At 42.3% G+C, this 22,575-nt stretch overlaps 2 protein-coding genes across 2 annotated transcripts in view; one reads left to right on the top strand and one right to left on the bottom strand.

Annotated features, from left to right (window-relative positions):
* Positions 1 to 8,584: 8,584 nt before the first annotated feature.
* Positions 8,585 to 10,635, top strand: insl5a (insulin-like 5a). Its single transcript, XM_029686850.2, has 2 exons — positions 8,585 to 8,984; positions 9,862 to 10,635. The coding sequence occupies exons 1-2, from the start codon at positions 8,807 to 8,809 to the stop codon at positions 10,011 to 10,013; spliced, it is 330 nt and encodes a 109-aa protein (XP_029542710.1). The 5' UTR covers positions 8,585 to 8,806; the 3' UTR covers positions 10,014 to 10,635.
* A 1,008-nt stretch (positions 10,636 to 11,643) lies between these two features.
* Positions 11,644 to 22,575, bottom strand: part of LOC115145353 (SH3-containing GRB2-like protein 3-interacting protein 1) — a 121,248-nt gene continuing 110,316 nt past the window's right edge. Inside the window, 5 exon segments of the mRNA XM_065003208.1 lie at positions 11,644 to 14,649; positions 14,829 to 14,993; positions 21,831 to 21,895; positions 22,138 to 22,340; positions 22,427 to 22,562. Of these exon segments, the coding sequence (XP_064859280.1) occupies positions 14,627 to 14,649; positions 14,829 to 14,993; positions 21,831 to 21,895; positions 22,138 to 22,340; positions 22,427 to 22,562 (592 nt within the window). The 3' untranslated portion in view covers positions 11,644 to 14,626.

Below are 22,575 nucleotides of genomic sequence, written 5' to 3'. Positions count from 1 at the left end.
TGTAGTGTATATAAAGTGAAATATTGGGGACGCAAACTCGAAATGTAATACATTTCAACTCTATATCTGACATGGTACAGGTGTCTTCTTTTTATTAAGTCCATAACCACGAGTGTGAGGTGTATACCTTTTATTTTTATAAAGGTGATTTGGTTAACACTACCAAGAAACACTCTGTGTCCCAGATTTAGCCCACTGCAGTGAAAGGTTAATTAACCAGGAAGTCCTATTGAGGTCAAAATACTCTCTTTCCCAAGGGAGACCTGACAAAACTGAAGAGCACTGATGGATGGTCTCCAACCCTTGTCCTGAATAACCACTGGGTCCGAGAGGTTCGCCCTGTAGGTCAGGATGTCAAATAAAATAAAAGTTTATTGGTTTCATACACAGTTTAGCAGATGTTATGGCGGGTGCAGCAAAATTCCTGTGTTACTAGCTCCCTGACTGTGCAGCAAAAATGTCAAACAAAATACACAAATAATAATCAAAAACTAGAAACAAGAAATCACGACTGACAAAACGAACCCAGCTAACAACAAACGTTCCCAAGGCTTCAGAGAAGACGTTCCCTTAAGAGTCTCATTTAGGTCATTAACAAACGTTTACATAGGAATTTCCCAGTGATGTGCAAGGAACGTTTCCGGAGAGACCATTCCGTTAATGTCAAAAAGAACTTACCCAGAATGTGGTTACCACGTTATCAGATATGAATGTTCGATACACATGTCATGGGAACGTTGCACGAACATTCATGTTTCGAGTTTTCGGTGGGTTAGGAGAATATTCCATCAACGTCCCACAAAACATGGTTGTTCAGCACTTACATTGCTGAAATAAGTCAATCAAATCAATGATGAGAGAATTGTCAGATTAACTGATAACTGACACAAACATGGTGGCGTAGCAGAAAGATCAATATGCAGTGGACCAAGAGGCTGTTAGTTCAATTCCCAAGTGAGGAATGGTGAATAATCATTTCTGTATAAATGAACATGCACACTGTAATCATGAGTCAAATATGTAAGTTGAGCTATCAGTCGTTCACCAATCATGGCCTTGGGAACAGCAACATGGTGAAATGAAACCATTTTTTGTGTGTTTTTTTTAGGGGGTGGGGGGCGATTCATTGGGACCATCAGGTAACTGATACACAGAAATGGTCCTGCAACGTTACCATGAAACGTGTCTATAATATAATATACTCTGAGAACATTGGCGACCATGTTCTTTGTTGACAGAATCTCCCTGGGAGAGGTGGAGGCAGGTGCAGGAGAGCAAGGATTCCAAGAAGGGCTTTTTATTACTGGTCCACCAACGCAACGGGTACAGGACCACAAAAGCAGCCACAAGAAAACAGAAACGCAGTCTAGTAAAAAACGGAGGAAACACACTCATCTACTAAACTAAAGTGCGGGGAAAAACAGTCCCGAAAATAAACCCGCTTGACAGTAAAAAAAACGCAACCCAAACCAACGACAGTAACACAAACAATCTTACACAAAACCTAGCGGGTTTAAATACCCCACTGATTAGCCTAAACTAGACACGGGAGAGATGAAATACCCCACTGATTAGCCTGAACTAGACACGGAAGAGATGAAATACCCCACTGATTAGCCTGAACTAGACACGGGTGAGATGAAATACCCCACTGATTAGCCTGAAAACTAGACACGGGTGAACTGATTAGCCTGAACTAGACACGGGCGAGATGAAATACCCCACTGATTAGCCTGAAGCGGGTGGGATGAAATACCCCACTGATTAGAGATGAAATACCCCACTGATTATTAAATACCCCACTGATTAAACTAGACACACCCCACTGATTGAACACAAGACACTGATTAGCCTGAAAACCGAGATTAAATACCCCACTGATTAGCCTGGGACAGGAAGAGATGAAATACCCCACTGATTAGCCTGAACTAGACACGGGGTGAACACAAGACAGACACCCCAAACCTAAACTAGCGGGCAGGAAGAGATGAAATACCCCACTGATTAGCCTGAACTGAACTACTGATTAGCCTAAACACAGGTGAACACTGATTACTAAAAGACAGATTAAAAACTGATTAGCCTAAACTAGACACGGGCAGGAAGATTAGCCTAAATAGACACGGGAAATAAATACCCCACTGATTAGCCTGAACTAGACACAGGTGAACACAAGATTAAAGACTGAAACTAAACTAGACACGGGCATTAAATACCCCACTGATTAGCCTAAACTAGATTAAATTAAACCCCACTGATTAGCCTGAACTGATTAGACTAGACACGGGTGAGAAAACAAGACAGACAAAACCTAGCGGGCACTGATTAGCCTAAAAGAGATGGTGAGATGAAATACCCCACTGATTAGCCTAAACTAGACACAGGTGAACACAAACACAAAAGACGAGATGAAACAAATTAGCCTAAACTAGCGGGCAGGAACTGATTAGATAGACAAATGAAACCTGATTAGCCACTGATTAGCCTAAACTAGACACGGGCGAGATGAAATAGATTAAATACCCCACTGATTAGCCTAAACTAGACACGGGTGAGATTAAATACCCCACTGATTAGCCTAAACTAGACACGGGTGAGATTAAATACCCCACTGATTAGCCTGAACTAGACACAGGTGAACTGACAAGACAGATGAAATACCCCACTGATTAGCCTGAACTAGGCAGGAAGAAATACCCCACTGATTAGAAATAGACACGGGCGAGATGAAATACCCCACTGATTAGCCTGAACTAGACACAGGTGAACACAAGCCTAAACAGACACGGGTGAGATTAAAACCTGATTAGCGGGCAGGAAGAGATGAAATACCCCACTGATTAGCCTGAACTAGAACTGAGATGAAATACCCCACTGATTAGCCTAAACTGAACACAAGACACTGAGCCTGAAAACACGGGCGGATGAAATACCCCACTGATTAGGAAGAGATGAAATACCCCACTGATTAGCCTAAACTAGACACAGGTGAACACAAGACAGACAAAACCTGAAAGATTAGGGCAGGAAGAGATGAAATACCCCACTGATTAGCCTGAAATACCCCACTGATTAACGGGCGAGATGAAATACTGATTAGCCTAAACACAGGTGAACTGATTACAAGACAGACGAGATTAAAACACTGATTAGCCTGGACAGGAAGAGATGAAATACCCCACTGATTAGCCTGAACTAGACACAGGTGAACACAAGACAGACAAAACCTAGCGGGCAGGAAGAGATTAAATACCCCACTGATTAGCCTGAACTAGACACAGGTGAACACAAGACAGACAAAACCTAGCGGGCAGGAAGAGATTAAATACCCCACTGATTAGCCTGAACTAGACACGGGTGAGATGAAATACCCCACTGATTAGCCTAAAAACTGAGACCCCACTGATTAGCCTAAACTAGACACGGGTGAACACAAGACAGACAAAACCTAGCGGGTAGGAAGAGATTAAATACCCCACTGATTAGCCTAAACTAGACACAGGTGAGATGAAATACCCCACTGATTAGCCTAAACTAGACACGGGTGAACACAAGACAGACAAAACCTAGCGGGTAGGGCGAGATTAAATACCCCACTGATTAGCCTAAACTAGACACGGGTGAACACAAGACAGACAAAACCCCAGCCTAAACTAGACACGGGTGAACACAAGACAGACAAAACCTAGCGGGTAGGAAGAGATGAAATACCCCACTGATTAGCCTAAACTAGACACAGGTGAACACAAGACAGACAAAACCAAACGAAAAAGGAAATGGATCAGTGGCAGGTAGTAGGCCGGCGACGACGACCGCCGAGCGCCGCCCGAACAGGGAGAGGAGCCACCTTGGGTGGAAGTGGTGACATTTGTATGTTTGGCGGGACTTTGATCGAATGTTCTCCTAACCCTCAGTAAACTGGACATAGGAATGTTCTTGCAATCTTGCAATATTAATATATTATAATTCAGAGAACATGGCAACAACGTTCTGGGTAAATTCTGTTTGACATTTAGGGAATGTTCTCCTAACTCTAACCCCAAAAATGGATAAATGGGTTCCCAGGAGATTTATGCTAACATACATAGAATGGTTCCATAACTAACAGAAAACTGGACACAAACATCTGGGGAACATTAAGGGTAACATAACAAAAATGTTCTCTCTCCCTAGAATTGTTAGCTGGGAATGCAGTTACCCATATAACACGTTGTCAGTAATCCACATGCAATCCATGCGTTTGAACACCAAAAATATATACTAAGAATGATATGTACAGTAGTATATATACAGTATTAGAATGAGGTATGTGATGAATACAGTATATGGACAGTATAAAATAAACAGTCCAGTGTTTAATGTCTCTATATACATGGAACAGCAGCGTTGTGTGCGTGTGCGTGTGCGTGCGCGTGTGTGTGTGTGTGCGCGCGCGTGTGTGCGTGTGCGTGTGTGTGTGTGTGAACAGATTGTGATCCGGGTGGCCACCCTTGTCTTTGATGATCTTCTTGGCCTTCCTTTAACACCAAGTGCTGTAAATGTCCTGGAGGGCAGGCAGTGCTCCCCTAGGTGATGTATTGGGCTGACCACACCACCCTCTGTAGAGCCACGGTTGAGGGCCGGTTATTGCTGTACCAGGTGGTGATGCAGCCCGACAGAATGCTCTCAATCGTGCACCTGTAGAAGTTTGTGAGTGTCTTAGGGCCATGATGAATTTCTTCAGCCGCCTGAGGTTGTAGAGGCGCTGTTGCGCTTTCTTCACCACGGTGTCGGCGTGGTAGGACCATTTCAGGTCCTCAGTGATGTGCATGCCAAGGCTCTTAAAGCTTTTGACTCTCTCCACTGTGGTCCCGTCGATGTGGATGGGGATGTGCTCCCTTCACTGTCTCCTGTAGTCCACGATCAGCTCCTTTGTTTTTGAGGGAGAGGTTATTTTCCTGGCACCCCTCTGCCAGGGCTCTAACCTCCTCCCTGTAGGCTGTCTCGTTGTTGTTGGTAGTCAGGCCTACTACTGTTGTGTTGTCAGCAAACTTGATGATTGAGGAGGGGCCTTGTGTTGAAGATCAGATGGGGAGGTGTTGTTTGCTTACCTTCACCACCCGGGGTCGGTCCGTCAGAAAGTCTAGGACCCAGTTGCACAGGGAGGGGTTCATTCAAGGGTTTTTCTTTATTTTTACTATTTTCTACGTTATAGAATAATAGTGAAGACATCAAAACTATGAAATAACACATATGGAATCATGTAGTAAGTGTTAAACAAATCAATATATTTGAGATTTTAGATTCTTCTTAGATTTTCTCAACCAGCTTCATGAGGTAGTTACCTGGAATGCATTTCAATTAACAGGTGTGCATTGTTAAAAATTAATTAGTGGAATTTCTTTCCTTCTTAATGCGTTTGAACCAATGTTGTGACAATGTAGGGGTGGTATACAGAAGATAGCCCTACTTAGTAAAAGACCAAGTCCATATTATGGCAAGAACAGCTCAAATAAGCAAAGAGAAATGACTGTCCATCATTAATTTAAGACATGAATGTCAGTCAATGTGGAACATTTGTGCAGTTGCAAAAACCATCAAACGCTATGATGAAACTGGCTCTCACGAGGACCGTCACAAGAAAGGAAGACCCAAAGTTTATTAGAGTTAACTGCACCTCAGAATGCAGCCCAAATAAATGCTTCACAGAGATTAAGTCAACATCAACTGTTCAGAGGAGACTGCATGAATCAGGCCTTCATGGTCAAATTGCTGCATATAAACTATTACTAAAGGACACCAATAAGAAGAAGAGACTTGCTTGGGCCAAGATACATGAGCAATGGAAATTTGACCGGTGGAAATCTGTCCTTTGGTCTGAGATTTTTGGTTCCAACCGCCATTTCTTTGTGAGATGCAGAGTAGCTGAACGGATGATCTCTGCATGTGTGGTTCTCACCGTGAAGCATGGAGGAGGAGTTGTGATGGTATGGGGGGGCTTGCTGGTGACACTGTCTGTGATTTATTTAGAATACAAGGCACACTTAACCAGCATGGCTAACACAGCATTCTGCAGCGATACGCCATCCCATCTGGTTTGTGGTTAGTGGGAATATCCTTTGTTTTTCAACAGGACAATGACCCAACACACCTTCAGGCTGTGTAAGGGCTATTTGACCAAGAAGGAGAGTGATGGAATGCTGCATCAGATGACCTGACCTCCACAATCACCCGCCCACAACTCAATTGAGATGGTTTGGGATGAGTTGGACCGAAGAGTGAAAGAAAAGCAGCCAACAAGTGCTCAGCATATGTGGGAACTCCTTCAAGAGTGTTGGAAAAGCATTCCAGGTGAAGCTGGTTGAGAGAATGCCAAGATAGTGCAAAGCTGTCATCAAAGCAAAGGGTGGATACTTTGAAGAATCGAAAATCGAAACAAATATATTGATTTGTTTAACACTTTTTTGGTTACTACATGATTCCATATGTGTTATTTCATAGTTTTGGTGTCTTCACTATTATTCTACAATGTAGAAAATTGTCAAAATACAGAAAAACCCTTGAATGAGTAGGTGTGCCCAAACTTTTGACTGGTACTGTATGCCTCTTGTCCATGTAATCAATTACAAAGCACCTCACTGATTAGCTTGATTGAGTAATTGGTGCATCCTATGTGTTACATAATTGTTGATTTATGTGTTACATAGTTGATTTATTGGGAGCCTGTCAATTACTTATCAAACAAGAGCTCATTGTGTTGTTGAGTACTGGGGTTTTTATGAGCTGTGATGGAAAAACCAGAGACCATTACGAATAGTAAAATTAAAATGAATATTGATCAAGACCAGCTCTTACTTTTACATAAGAGAAAAAAAAGATGTACAATGTTACAGCAAAGTGTAAATTAAAACATTTTGTAATACCTTGATGTTCTTATTGGAGAAAAACAGAAAATATGTCTTATTCAGATTAGATACAATTTGCATAATCAGATCTTGTGGAAGTGTGTCAAGTGTACACACCCCTTGCACAGTCTTCACATTTTGCTGCCTTAAAATTAAATCAAAACATTTATTACATTTGTTTCTACCAATGTACACAACCTACTCCACATTTCAAAAGTGATGGATTTTTTAAAATCAATTCCAAATGAATAATAATTTTAAAAAATGAAGATATCCTCACAGCCCAGAGTTAAAATACTTGGTGAAAGCACCTTTGGCAGCCATTATAGCTGTGAATCATTTTGAATAAGATTCTACGAACTTTGTACAACTCTTAGGGAAACAAAGTTGTCTGTATTTTCAAGTGTTGTGGTTGCAGCATCATGTTATGGGTATGCTTGTCACCGGCAGGGACTGGAGAGTTTGTCATGATCATGATCTATTGTTTTTGTCAAAATTGCTCAGTAAATTTGGTTGGGAGTCATTATAGGACAGCGTTATTCAAACCTTGTCTCTAGACCATTCAGGAACACTTAACACCTATTGGCATAAAAACGTTTCTAATTGTCCCGGTTAGGTATTCTGAGGTAGGGTTTCCTTTAACTTTTTGTCTGCTCCTTTCATATTTATTTTGATCATGAAAAACTCCCCAGTCCCTGCCGGGGACAAGCATACCCATAACATGAGGCTGCAAATAGGCATTGAGTGTTTTCTGAATTGTCCAGTATCATTTCTGAAAATCAGAGACAAGGTTTGAATATTTCTCTCTATCAATGACTCCCAACCAAATTTTCTGAGCTTGAGAAATAACATTTTTTTTTATAGAAATGTTGCCCTAAGAGTTATTTTTCAAAATGATTCACAGCTGTTATCACTGCCAAAGGTGCTTCTAACAAGTATTAACTCTGGGGTGGAATCAAGACATTTTTTGTTTTGTTATTTGTAGTTAATTAGGAACATTTTCTATAATATTTATTTCACTTTGAAAATGTGGAGTAGGTTGTGTAGATCATTATTTTAAAAAATGTATTCCCTTTTGAGATAAACATTTTAAGGCATAGAAATGTGTATACCGTGCAAGGGGTGTGAAGACTCACTAGCGACTGCATATCTCTTCATCAAAACAATATAAGGGATGTATTTTCTGTCAACAAATGAGGAAACTACCCTTGAGGGAACCACTAATGTCATGCCATGATGTAATTTCACATAATTTTCACAATATAATAGAACACTAAAACTAGAACAGCATTTACACTTTCCCTTCAGTTTGGGACATTTAACTTCTGTTATGGCAAGGTTAAATGTCTGACATAAACACTAGGAACACATGAGCCATCTGTTTGGCTGGGGGTTATCCCAACATGTGACTGAATTAGCTGTGCCTTAAAGGGAAGGTCACTGCAATCAACTCGTTAAAGTGGAGAGGTAGAGAGAGCACCCTCCGCCCCTCTGGACAGGTAATCTGATTGTAGATTGGGGCAGTAAAGAACTGATTACCTGATGGGACTCACTCTCAGTCAGATCACAATTGGTGATGGTGGACATGACCGGAAACATAAAATAATTTGACTGGAAGATACCATGCAGGGTGGGGGCGAGGAAAGAGAGATAGTGTGGATGAGGTGGGGAAGGGATTGGGGAGGGAGGGGGGTCCATTGATGAGCTGAAAGGAGGATGGTATATATAGGAGGAAGTGCACGCCTTGATCCAGAAATCAATCCACTGTGTTATCGCCTCAGCAAGAGTGATAGAGAGAAACACAGAGACAACAAGAAGAAAGAAGAGAAAGAAGTAGACCAGAGAGACAATCCGTGTGCGGGCGAACACAGATACACACACCCTCACACAGTGACCCACAGATATCAATCCAGCCAGCCGTGATGCGTGTGCTGCCAGTAACACTGCCCCTGCTGCTGTGTGTGGCAGTGGGGTTGAGCCAGGTGAGGGCGGAGGTGAGCTTAGTGAAGCTGTGTGGCAGAGAGTTTCTCAGGGCCGTCGTCTACACCTGTGGAGGCTCCCGTTGGAGACGGCTTCTCGACCAACCGGAGCAACTGGAGGGTGAGTTAACCATCTCTACCTCTGTTAGAATCTCTGTTACCCCCCACGTTTCACTTTCTCCTCCGGACTACTTTTCCATGTTACCCCTTTTCATTACATGCTTGGGTTTACAGACCTGGTGACCCATTTCAGATCCTTATCCTCCTACGTACACTTCTGTAAACGCATTTAATTTAGTATCGTCACTTAAACTCAGATTTCCACTCACACTTTACGTCAGGGGTTATTCCACTTGATGAACAGAATTACATGAATTGACCAGACAATGTGTCTGTGAGTCAGTGATGGGGTCTTGTCTGCAGTGATGTACAGTGACGCTGCTCCAGTGGGGTGTGCAGTCAGTCAGTCAGTCAGGAAGGAAGTTGACCCTCTGGCTGGGTCATGGAGGTCTGTTACGTTGTACAGTCCTCTGGAACATTCAAACCCAGTGGGACCGAGGTCTCCTCATCTGATTGTGACGATGACGCTATCTGGGTCAGCCAGCATGTTCCCACTGGACAGACAGAACCAGGCTAACCCAGTTAGCATATTAGCCATGCTCATTAGAACCAGTTAGAGGAACAGATTCTGGACAAGACAGATAGCACCGGAAAAACCTGTACAATCATTTAGGGGTTTCCTCATTTGGCAGGACCACATATAGCAATTACACTGTTAAACATAGACTGCATATGAAATAGCACTCATAGACAATCAGCAAGCAGCGAGAGAGAAAATATATTTCTGGCTTGCATAACATATTTTTGTTGACTGCTTTCATTCTTAAATAGGTGTTTTTGTAAAGCAAGATGGTATGAAATACCTGAACTCATATTAGACTGTAATAGCATGCTATTTTTATGTGATAATTAATGATATTGATCAATGTCATGTGCAGATTTGGCAAATGGGGAGCTGCAGCAGAGCAGCCTGGAGGACCTGAAGTCCAACCTGGGGTCAGAGTTCAGCAGACGGGACCTGAACCACATGCTGACCACAGTGTGCTGCAAAATGGGCTGCAGGAAGAGTGACCTCACATATCTCTGTTGAGACCTGAGTGTCTTTGTGGTTAACCTTTCAACTCCTCCTAAACAGACTTGCTCTCCTCCTATCCAAACCGGTCTTACCTTCTTCATGAAAAACAGAAATAGGGTGCATTTGTTTTATCTCACCCTGTGCCCCTGTGTCACTATACGACCTTGGAACGGTCTAAAATGTCCAAACTCCCCTCACCCGGTGAGGTAAAACCAATGCATCCATAGGGAAAAAAAAAAAAGTGAGGTTTTATATTATATCCTCAACCATTTCAGCCAATCACAATACTTGCACAGAATAATCAAAAATAGATGCATGAAATAAGAGCTTAATAAAGATAGAGCTTTTAAGCTAGTTGTTATCATAGATTTAGTACATAGTAGTGGTTGAGGGGACTTTTACAGGTCGTGTCTGTGTGTGTGGATTACAAAGAGGAACTTTTTCCCTGTCATAGTTTGTATCTCATGAAGTTTATGCACAGGATGGAAACCAGCCTCTGTTAAATGTGTCAATGATGAGAGAGTTAAGAACCAAAGCTGAATTCAGGGACTTTCATGTAACTTTTTTGAAAAGACTAGTCCTGATCGTACGATATATTTTGCTAGCCCTAGTCTAATAAATGTTCTTACATGCTTGACATGCATGGGAGTGTGATCCTTTTACGTGAGTAACAGTGTGACGCTTTAATTCACTGTGGATTACTGCAACGCTTTGATTTTTTTTTTTGATCATTTTGACTCACGGCATTCTTTCTTAACATACTGTTAGTCATAAGCTCATCTCAATCCATCTTAAAATGAGCAGTCTGCAGTTGCCACACACATTTTATTTAGGCCTCATGAACATAGTTCAACTGTCATACCCCATCAGAATCCAAAATGTAAGATTGTAAACAAAGTAAATGTAAAACGCATAGCTTTGAAACACTATTAGAACTATAATGTTGATATTATGGATAGTCAGTCCTTGAAACTATCTCAGTCTATGAATTTGAGAGGGATGACATTTTTGTAACCTCATATTTCATCCTCTGGGAGAAGATGATCTGAATGTTTGGCAGAGGAAATACACTGAGTGTACAAAACATTTCCATGACATTTCCTGACCTGGTGATGCTATGATCCCTTATTGATGTCACCGGTTAAATCCACTTTAATCAGTGTGGATGAAGGGGAGGAGACGGGTTAAAGAAGGATTTTTAAGCCTTGAGACAACTGAGACATGGATTGTGTACGTGTGCCATTCAGAGGGTGAATGGGCAAGACACAATATTTAAGTTATTTTGAACTGGGTATGGTAGAAGTTGCCAGGGGCACCGGTTTGAGTGCGTCAAGAACTGCGATGCTGCTGGGTTTTTCACACTCAACCGTTTCCTGTGTGTATCGAGAATGGTCCACCGCCCAAATGACATCCAGCCAACTTAACACAACAGTGGGAAGCATTGAATTCAACATAGGAATCCACAGCATCCCTTTTGTAGAGTCCATGCCCCGACGAATTGAGGCTGTTCTGGGGGGGGAGGGTGCAACTCAATATTAGGAAGTGCAGAATTCTAATTCTTCCTAGACAAGTCACAACCATTAAGGTTATTGAAAGGAAATCCTTTGCATCCATACTGAATTGGACCAAAATAACAGAATGCAAACAAATTGATACGCCTACTTTATTTCCAAGAAAACGGACAATGATTGAAAATCTTGATAGCATAGTAGGTCATCCCGCGTACGTTTATAACATGTCATTAGTACGGTACGTCACATTAAACAATTGCATATTCAGTATCCTGTGCATTGGATAACACAAATAGATGAAAAAAAAACCCAAATATATCCATAGAAATATAAACGAAGCAAACAGAAATATATACAGGACATTGAATTAAACCACAAGGCTAATCATGATACAGTAACATCTCCGTTTGACATCCCTCGTAGCACACAATCATAAACAGCTGCGTATTCGCAGGAAGGCTTAAAAGACGATGCAGTTTACAGCCAACCTCGACGGGCTGTGCCGCACATCAGAACTCAAAATGGGTGGAGGACATATTGAATAGACTGCATTCGAGAGGGGAGAAACACTTCCGTTGCGAGTTGCAAAGAGAAAAGAGAGCTCCATACAACGTGTGTCCAGCTCGTAACTTTTATTTTATTTTTTATTTTTTTTGTTGGAAAGAAGCAAACTAAGTTTCCCCATCAGTTCCTCTTAACATTGGTCTGTACAAACACAGCCTGCACAGGTGATTGATAGAGAACAAGTACAGAACCTAAAGCAGTCTGGCTTAGCACGCCACACACAGACACACTCTCTGCTCTTCAGTTCTCACATTTAACAAAACAATAGGTCATAGAGTTGGTTGGTGGAGCACTTGACTTCAGGACTATACCGTAACTGTGTGTAGAAATACATTATATTATCCGTACCGGAAAACCTTCGCTCGAACCCTTGTTACTCAACTGCTGTACGGAGAGCTGCACCACACCATTCATTAATGCCTTTACATAGAAACGCCTGCTTTATGTTCAGACAACATGCAATCAACATGTAATCACACCCTCTAAGACACTTCTATGACAGCCATAATCAATGGTGCTATGTAGCTTCATGAAGCACAGATATAATTTTTTGACATACTTACGATGCCTACATGAGGAGACCTCTTAAGTTAAATGTCATCACACACATTTTTTGTTCTCTATGTTGAAGATCAGAGCATTCAGGGAGTTGATAACATTATCAGCACAGTGCTCTTCACATGAAACAATATTTTTTTTTTGTGTGTGTCAGTTTTAAAAATATTCAGCTTATTTCTCGCTCTTATAGAGGACTGTCTGGAGTACACACACATAAATACAAAAAGCGTTTTGGTCATCTAACCTCCCTCCAAAAACCTCGTCACCATGTCATCTCACAGAGACCGTTACCATTATGCAAAATAAAGCCATGGATTCAAGCGCTGGTTGGTTGGTTTGATCTGAAGGGGAGTGGTCATGCTGTTTGATGCAGAATAATATCCATTCAGGGGGTTTCAGGTGGGTAGGAATGCATCGCGGTGAATGGGAATAGGGCCTAAAATGGTCAAAAGCTGACTGACGATCCATGGTCAGAACTTCCATAAAGCATAACGTACACATCGAGGGTCGTTATTTGTATTTTTTTCCTTGTCATTGTCTACCCCCTCCCACCCAATGCCCATATATACCTCAAATTGTCTGTTGCACTTGAGTTTAAAAAAATTATATCTCAAATAAATTGAAAAAATTATACCTTATACATTATACTGTACACAGGTTACCCAACTACACAAATAACAAAAAATATCATTCAAATATGTATACCTTTAAGGATTCTAAATGGTGATACCATAAAATTATATTCATATACAGAATCACATACTTTATACAATAAATCATTATCATCAATAAATAAAAATAGAATGCTGTAATGTACTCTGAAGTAAGTCTGCCACTGCTGTCTCAGGAACAACAAAGGCTATTTGACAATACAAGGAAAACACCAAAACGCCCTTTAAGATATATATTATCCATTTAAAATGACACTTTGTACAGGTTTTTCTAAAGGGAAACGTCTTATATTTGTTTTATATTGCAACCAGGAATTGACTTATTGTTGCAGCTGCCCAACTACTCAGGACTATAGAATTATGCTTCAACCGGGTATTAAATCAGTGCATTCAAAGAAGGGAGAGGAGGAGTGTGGTGGTGAATTACATCATCCAAATAAACAATGTCCTTTGACCCTGTTGTGCCTTTGTAGAGGGCATGCTAAAAAATCAACTGTTAAAGCTAACAGTATAAAAACTACATTACCCAGAATCCTATGGTAGCTCTAACTGTGTCCAATCACAGGCATGCGAGAGGCAGCATGAGGAAGAACTAGCCCCTCTGTTAAGCCAGAGATCTGTATATTATGACGAGATGCTCAGGTCTCCGCCCTAACATTGGGAGGAGTCGTCCCAAAGGCGGGAAGGCAGGCGACAAAGCTTAAGTCCAAAACGAAGCACACTGGGCTTATTTTGAAAAGATTTTAGCGAGAGCGAAACCTCTCACACCGTGGTGCGCCTATTCATCTATAGTTCACGCAATGACACAACCAAGCAGTCTTCTTTTACATGCATCCTCATCCTCTCTTAGCATAACATCTTTGTTAGTGCGTCTAAAATAAATAGTGTTTTGTTCACCATTGAAACCGTGGGTTTGTGGTTGCGGTGCGGTTGATTAGCTAGGCAGCTGCGTTAAGGGTTAAACAACACCACATCTTGGAGAGGGGAGGGAGACGGAGGCATGTAGCTTTAGAGAGGGTAAACCTGGGATGGGTGTCTATAACTGCAGCAATACAGATGTTCTGAAATGAATACATTTTACAAATACAATAATTACACCTTTAAAACGGTCCACAACGCTAAATGCAAGTTATACAATACTGCTGGGTACAGTAGGCGGTGTGGCCTGGGCCTGTCTATCTCGCGCGTTTAGAAAGGAGTGTTTGTATGTCTGTCTGTAGGGAGGTGGTGGTGTTGTAGGTTTCCATTACTCAGTCGAAGTCCATTGAGATGATGACGTTCGGTGTATTTGTTCAGTAGTGTTGTGCACTAGTAGGGTGGAGTATCAGTTGTCTGCCAAATATTTTCCTGAAAATGACAAACATGCTTAGATTACTATACGTTCGATACGTTTTTTGTGCCAAATCTAAAAACATATTGCACGTTAATATTGTATTACAACAGCGTAGTATGACAAATGAACACGCTTATTCAAGTTGTTCACTCAGTGATACTACTATTCCATTGTTTAGGACAGGGTCTCTCACCTGCTGCGAACCTCTTCTTGACGAGTGAGAAGCGGTACCCGGGCCCTGCCAGCTCTATATCACAGCCTGACAGAGTGCTGCCCTCACTGGTGAACTGGACCGCCAGGGAAGAGGGCTTACTGGGACCCTCCGACAGCTGGAACCGCGCCAACAATGAGCCAACGCCTGGGGACGCACAGCGAGAGGGACACCGGCTCAACATGACAGCCATAAATAAATAAAAAAATGTCTTCATCAGTATGCTAGGAGTTGTAGCACTGAGTTTGTGAGACAACATGTTACAAATACAATGCTTTATTTTTACTATACGCACAGACATCTCAAAACACACAACTCCACAGTAACATATCATGATTATAGTTTGTCTGTTCCTTCCTGCCTGAAGGGGGCATCTGTGAGCTCAGCCTCAGTGAGTTCATGGAAATGGGGAAACTGCATGTCATACAGTAATTCTATAAGGTCGTACATAGATAATGACATTCAAAATAATGTATGCATCTCTGGACCTCTACAAGTTTAAGCCATGGGGGGGGGGGTTCTATTTCACTAACATACAGAATTGTTTTAAGATGGTCATACCATGGATCATTTGCTCTTTGATTTAGAATTTTAGGGCACCTTTTAGGTATCCCCCCCAAAAAAATATATATATATATCAAAAATGTTATCAAATATTGTATTTGGCCTTTACTAAAAAAAAGAAGACAGTAAACAAATAAATCATATGGATTAAAGGTTTTGAAGTGTCTGTCCTATATCTAGGAGATAATAGTAAAGCTCAGGAAATATTTTTGTTTTTTTGGACACACTCTTATTTTTGTTGGCACAAAACTATCTCCATACTCCCATCCATTTGTATGAGTTGCCTTCAGATGAGTCCCGTGACACTTGTGGGGGTCATAAAGCAAAACAGAGTGTGTTCGTGAGAGTCATATTCGTTTGTAGCCTAAACGGTTCGGATGCTACAGATTATTTTTCGGGATGTCTCATGGTCTGGCAAACACCGCTGAATAGTAGCTCAGCCACCTTCCACTGCATATATCTCTGGCTTAAACTGATGGAATTTGATGGGGATTTGTGTATTATGTTTCTTTGATTGACGCACAGGTGTGTCAATAGACTCTTACGCAAGGTGCAAATGACAAATTATGAAGGAGCCAGGGGAGGCTCAGCACCCCTAAATGCATTCTCCTATTTGTTTCACATTTTGTGGTAAATATGTTTTACAGTGGTAAATATGAAAATGAAAGCTTCCAAATGAAACGAACACCCCCACCTCTCTGTCATGGTTCAAACCGTTTATTTACATGTGACAGCGTTGTCCACTCAGTAGTGTTGAATCGTAGCCTCAGCTGAGCTCCTTCACATATAGATTTCTCTGTACTTCCTCATTTTCGCCATTAGTTTGCCACGTGTCCTTGATTTAAAAAATAGCCTATGCCTCCTCATTGTTTGCTTTTGTCAGTCAGCTACTTAGAGAGCTCATTGCTTGGTTTTGTCAGTCAGCTACTTAGAGAGCTCATTGCTTGGTTTTGTCAGTCAGCTACTTAGAGAGCTCATTGCTTGGTTTTGTCAGTCAGCTACTTAGAGAGCTCATTGCTTGGTTTTGTCAGTCAGCTACTTAGAGAGCTCATTGCTTGGTTTTGTCAGTCAGCTACTTAGAGAGCTCATTGCTTGGTTTTGTCAGTCAGCTACTTAGAGAGCTCATTGCTTGGTTTTGTCAGTCAGCTACTTAGAGAGCTCATTGCTTGGTTTTGACAGTCAGCTACTTAGAGAGCTCATTGCTTGGTTTTGTCAGTCAGCTACTTAGAGAGCTCATTGCTTGGTTTTGTCAGTCAGCTACTTAGAGAGCTCATTGCTTGGTTTTGTCAGTCAGCTACTTAGAGAGCTCATTGCTTGGTTTTGTCAGTCAGCTACTTAGAAAGCTCATTGCTTGGTTTTGTCAGTCAGCTACTTAGAGAGCTCATTGCTTGGTTTTGTCAGTCAGCTACTTAGAGAGCTCATTGCTTGGTTTTGTCAGTCAGCTACTTAGAGAGCTCATTGCTTGGTTTTGTCAGTCAGCTACTTAGAGAGCTCATTGCTTGGTTTTGTCAGTCAGCTACTTAGAGAGCTCATTGCTTGGTTTTGTCAGTCAGCTACTTAGAGAGCTCATTGCTTGGTTTTGTCAGTCAGCTACTTAGAGAGCTCATTGCTTGGTTTTGTCAGTCAGCTACTTAGAGAGCTCATTGCTTGGTTTTGTCAGTCAGCTACTTAGAGAGCTCATTGCTTGGTTTTGTCAGTCAGCTACTTAGAGAGCTCATTGCTTGGTTTTGTCAGTCAGCTACTTAGAGAGCTCATTGCTTGGTTTTGTCAGTCAGCTACTTAGAGAGCTCATTGCTTGGTTTTGACAGTCAGCTACTTAGAGAGCTCATTGCTTGGTTTTGTCAGTCAGCTACTTAGAGAGCTCATTGCTTGGTTTTGTCAGTCAGCTACTTAGAGAGCTCATTGCTTGGTTTTGTCAGTCAGCTACTTAGAGAGCTCATTGCTTGGTTTTGTCAGTCAGCTACTTAGAGAGCTCATTGCTTGGTTTTGTCAGTCAGCTACTTAGAGAGCTCATTGCTTGGTTTTGTCAGTCAGCTACTTAGAGAGCTCATTGCTTGGTTTTGACAGTCAGCTACTTAGAGAGCTCATTGCTTGGTTTTGTCAGTCAGCTACTTAGAGAGCTCATTGCTTGGTTTTGACAGTCAGCTACTTAGAGAGCTCATTGCTTGGTTTTGTCAGTCAGCTACTTAGAGAGCTCATTGCTTGGTTTTGTCAGTCAGCTACTTAGAGAGCTCATTGCTTGGTTTTGTCAGTCAGCTACTTAGAGAGCTCATTGCTTGGTTTTGTCAGTCAGCTACTTAGAGAGCTCATTGCTTGGTTTTGTCAGTCAGCTACTTAGAGAGCTCATTGCTTGGTTTTGTCAGTCAGCTACTTAGAGAGCTCATTGCTTGGTTTTGTCAGTCAGCTACTTAGAGAGCTCATTGCTTGGTTTTGTCAGTCAGCTACTTAGAGAGCTCATTGCTTGGTTTTGTCAGTCAGCTACTTAGAGAGCTCATTGCTTGGTTTTGTCAGTCAGCTACTTAGAGAGCTCATTGCTTGGTTTTGTCAGTCAGCTACTTAGAGAGCTCATTGCTTGGTTTTGTCAGTCAGCTACTTAGAGAGCTCATTGCTTGGTTTTGTCAGTCAGCTACTTAGAGAGCTCATTGCTTGGTTTTGTCAGTCAGCTACTTAGAGAGCTCATTGCTTGGTTTTGTCAGTCAGCTACTTAGAGAGCTCATTGCTTGGTTTTGTCAGTCAGCTACTTAGAGAGCTCATTGCTTGGTTTTGTCAGTCAGCTACTTAGAGAGCTCATTGCTTGGTTTTGTCAGTCAGCTACTTAGAGAGCTCATTGCTTGGTTTTGTCAGTCAGCTACTTAGAGAGCTCATTGCTTGGTTTTGTCAGTCAGCTACTTAGAGAGCTCATTGCTTGGTTTTGTCAGTCAGCTACTTAGAGAGCTCATTGCTTGGTTTTGTCAGTCAGCTACTTAGAGAGCTCATTGCTTGGTTTTGTCAGTCAGCTACTTAGAGAGCTCATTGCTTGGTTTTGTCAGTCAGCTACTTAGAGAGCTCATTGCTTGGTTTTGTCAGTCAGCTACTTAGAGAGCTCATTGCTTGGTTTTGTCAGTCAGCTACTTAGAGAGCTCATTGCTTGGTTTTGTCAGTCAGCTACTTAGAGAGCTCATTGCTTGGTTTTGTCAGTCAGCTACTTAGAGAGCTCATTGCTTGGTTTTGTCAGTCAGCTACTTAGAGAGCTCATTGCTTGGTTTTTCTGGTTGCGCGGGGGGTACTGTTGTTCTCCGTGTCATCCATGGACCATTTATTTAGCTTTATCATTTTCTTTTCGGGTTTTTTTCCTGGATCAGCTGATGATGGTCAACAACGTCACTAGACAACAAGCCTACAGCTAGACACCAATGCGCATCCATTCCATCCAACAAGTAGGCCAGGGTTTCCTAAACTCTGTTCTCGGGACCCCAATGGGGTGCATTTTTTGTTTTTACCCTGGCACTACACAGCTGATTCAAATAATCCCCTAATCATCAAGCTTTGATCGTTTGAATCAGCTGAGTATGTATTAGGGTAAAAACCAAAATGTGCAGCCCTTGGGGAAACCCTGAAGTAGGGTATACGTTAATGACAATAGGCCTATAAGGTGACTCCTTAAGTTAGAAGAGGAACAACATTATTCCTCTCGATTCTTTTTCCCTCTCGATTTTGCAATGGCATAGGCCTACATTATTTGGGATTTGTGTGCCCATGAGAACTGTTTTCACGGTGAAACATAATGAAATGTTATGAAGGCATAGTTACACTTACAGTGCATTTTCAGAGATCTCCAAGATCCAGGAATCTTACAGGGTTTAGGTGACATGTTCTAATTCAATTGTTAAAAGCTTAATAATGACAAATAACACCGTCATAAATGTCATTCATGTAAGGAAAGTCAGGTAGTGTTTTATGTCAGGCCATCTGAGAAGACTCCAAGCATTAACTCATGAATTATGGACAACTCATGAACGAGGGTGTAAACATGTTTGGATTCAACTCTTATATTATATTGAATGTAGGCTGCCTGTTCTGCGTGTGTTCATGTGTGTAAAATTGCCTCGGCTGAGAGGTTAGGCTGCCAGCTGTGGTGTAAGCCTAGCGGAGGGTAAACGAGTAAATGCCGTTTAACCATCTTTTCCAGAAAAACGCATTGAAAGTATAGGAAATGTTAATCACAGTTTACCCACTGTTGTTATCACCACTGCATCACTGGCTACCAGTAGACCTATTTGAAGTGCATGGTAATACACACTGTAGCCTAGTCTAGTAAATTGACTAGGTGTGTTAATGGTGGCAATCCTGTTTTTTCCCTCGGGGTAGTTTCAGCCTCATTTCAGGTGTCCCGACTGTTCAGGCTACAAAAAAGGTACATTTGTCAGCAACACGCATCAATTAATGTAGACCTAAATCGATGGCAAATCGCCGAATGTCATTAGGAACACTTTTTGGCGTTTTGTAACAGATGGCTATTTCCATTCGTCGCTTGGCGCCAGTATACATGCGATTTGGATGCTGGAATTCTTTTGGAGAGGCCAAACATGCAGAGGTAGTCTACATTTAAGTGATTTGTTTGACAAATCAGATGAAAATATCATGATGGGTTGTGTCATGCCACATTAAAAGGTCATTTCATTTGTACCTTTTAAAGGACGACCTTTATCATTAGCCCCCCTTTTAAAAAAAGAATCGGGCACGACCCCCGAAATGTCATGGTGTAATTCGCACTCTGCTCATAAGGATTTTAATTCCTAAACATAACACCCCAAATAAAGTTAGTCATGCAAAGCCAAGCTAGTAAGTATTCGAGCCTGTTATTGGCACAAGATTTGTACATGAGTGGAAACAAGGATAACAAGGAACACCTTCCTAATATTGAGCTGCTCCCCCTTCAGTGTACAAATCATTAGGAACACCTTCCTAATATCGAGCTGCACCCCCTTCAGTGTACAAATCATTAGGAACACCTTCCTAATATCGAGCTGCACCCCCTTCAGTATACAAATCATTAGGAACACCTTCCTAATATCGAGCTGCACCCCCTTCAGTGTACAAATCATTAGGAACACCTTCCTAATATCGAGCTGCACCCCCTTCAGTGTACAAATCATTAGGAACACCTTCCTAATATCGAGCTGCACCCCCTTCAGTGTACAAATCATTAGGAACACCTTCCTAATATCGAGCTGCACCCCCTTCAGTGTACAAATCATTAGGAACACCTTCCTAATATCGAGCTGCTCCCCCTTCAGTGTACAAAGCATTAGGAACACCTTCCTAATATCGAGCTGCACCCCCTTCGGTGTACAAATCATTAGGAACACCTTCCTAATATTGAGCTGCACCCCCTTCAGTGTACAAATCATTAGGAACACCTTCCTAATATCGAGCTGCACCCCCTTCAGTGTACAAATCATTAGGAACACCTTCCTAATATCGAGCTGCTCCCCCTTCAGTGTACAAAGCATTAGGAACACCTTCCTAATATCGAGCTGCACCCCCTTCAGTGTACAAAGCATTAGGAACACCTTCCTAATATCGAGCTGCACCCCCTTCTGCCCTCAGAACAGCCTTCATTTGTCAGGGCAAGGACTCTACAAGGTTTCAAAAGCGTTCCACATGGATACTGGCCCACGTTGACTCCAATGCTTCCTACAGTTGTGTCAAGTTGGCTGGATGTCCTTTGGGTGGAGGACCATTCTTGATACACACGGGAAACAGTTCTTGACACACTCAAACCGGTGCACCTGGCACCTACTACCATAGGCACTTCAATCTTTTGTCTTGCACGTTCACTCTCTGAATGGCACACATACACAATGCATGTCTCAAAGCTTCAAAATCCTTATTTAACCCGTCTCCTCCCCTTCATCTTTAACCCGTCTCCTCCCCTTCATCTTTAACCCGTCTCCTCCCCTTCATCGTTAACCCGTCTCCCCCCCTTCATCTTTAACCCGGTCTCCTCCCCTTCATCTTTAACCCGGTCTCCGCCCCTTCATCTTTAACCCGGTCTCCGCCCCTTCATCTTTAACCCGGTCTCCTCCCCTTCATCTTTAACCTGTCTCCTCCCCTTCATCTTTAACCCGTCTCCTCCCCTTCATCTTTAACCCGTCTCCTCCCCTTCATCTTTAACCAGTCTCCTCCCCTTCAGCTTTAACCCGTCTCCTCCCCTTCATCTTTAACCCGTCTCCTCCCCTTCATCTTTAACCTGTCTCCTCCCCTTCATCTACACTTATTTGAAGTGGATTTAACAAGTGACATCAATCAATAAGGGATCATAGCTTTCACCTGATCAGTCTGTCATGGAAAGAGCAGGTGTTCCTAATGTGTTGTACACTCAGTGTATGATACCATTAGTGATTTCTCCTGGGCTTTGGTGTAAACAAGGTTATTTACCTCCATTTTCAGATTTCTGGGAAATATCAGGAATCTTCCACAGGATTCTCTGCTGCTCTGCGTTCCTGGAAGAACAGAATCAAACGTAATCTGTCACTCTTTAAAAGCCAGGAATAGGTTTAATCTGGGTTTGGGAAACTGGCTTTTTCAAACTTGCAAAATTGCGGTCTTCAGCACAGGGCTGAGCAATAGAGTCATGGGTCGTCGCCGGCTGGTGCAGCCTTCTACTTTTAATTATCAAATCAATTCAATTCAATTCAACAGAAACGTATTGTGTTCTGACACACAGTGTCCTCCTCTGTCTTACCAGGCGGCGGGGGGGAGCACAGCCTGTAGCTTGGTGACCCCTCCGTCCACGTGGATCAGGAACTGGACGTTGTTGAGAGCCACGGGTGTTGTCATGGCGCTGCCGTTGTATTTGTAGTCTATCCGGAGGTCCGTGCTGGTGGGCACACACCGCCAACTGGCTGCCAGGTTCAGGGGTGTCGAAACGAGGCCCTGCGCCGATACCTGCCCACACAACAACCATTGAGATGAATCAACGACACAGAAATGTCCAGAGAAACTGTGCATAATCGAGTACAAGAGTTGCTGACCTGGTACTTGAGCATGTCCACATTGTAGTATGTGGCCTGGGGTTTCTGCTCAGCCACCCTCTTTAGATGGGTCATCAGGTTTGGCATGTTCACCCAGAAGTTCTTGCAGTCAGGGTTGGGTGTCGTGGCGGTGTCACTACGTGGGCAAT

This window comes from Oncorhynchus nerka, linkage group LG17, assembly GCF_034236695.1.
Source record: "Oncorhynchus nerka isolate Pitt River linkage group LG17, Oner_Uvic_2.0, whole genome shotgun sequence".
In the NCBI taxonomy this organism is placed as follows: Eukaryota; Metazoa; Chordata; class Actinopteri; order Salmoniformes; family Salmonidae; genus Oncorhynchus; species Oncorhynchus nerka.
The sequence above is the reverse complement of the archived record's forward strand: the minus strand, read 5'-3'. Positions and strand labels throughout refer to the sequence as shown.

Coding starts and splice junctions, on each gene's coding strand:
- insl5a (XM_029686850.2), top strand. CDS start 8,807: ATGCGTGTGCTGCCAGTAACACTGCCCCTGCTGCTGTGTGTGGCAGTG. Junction 8,985..9,861: donor CCAACCGGAGCAACTGGAGG/GTGAGTTAACCA, acceptor TGTCATGTGCAG/ATTTGGCAAATGGGGAGCTG.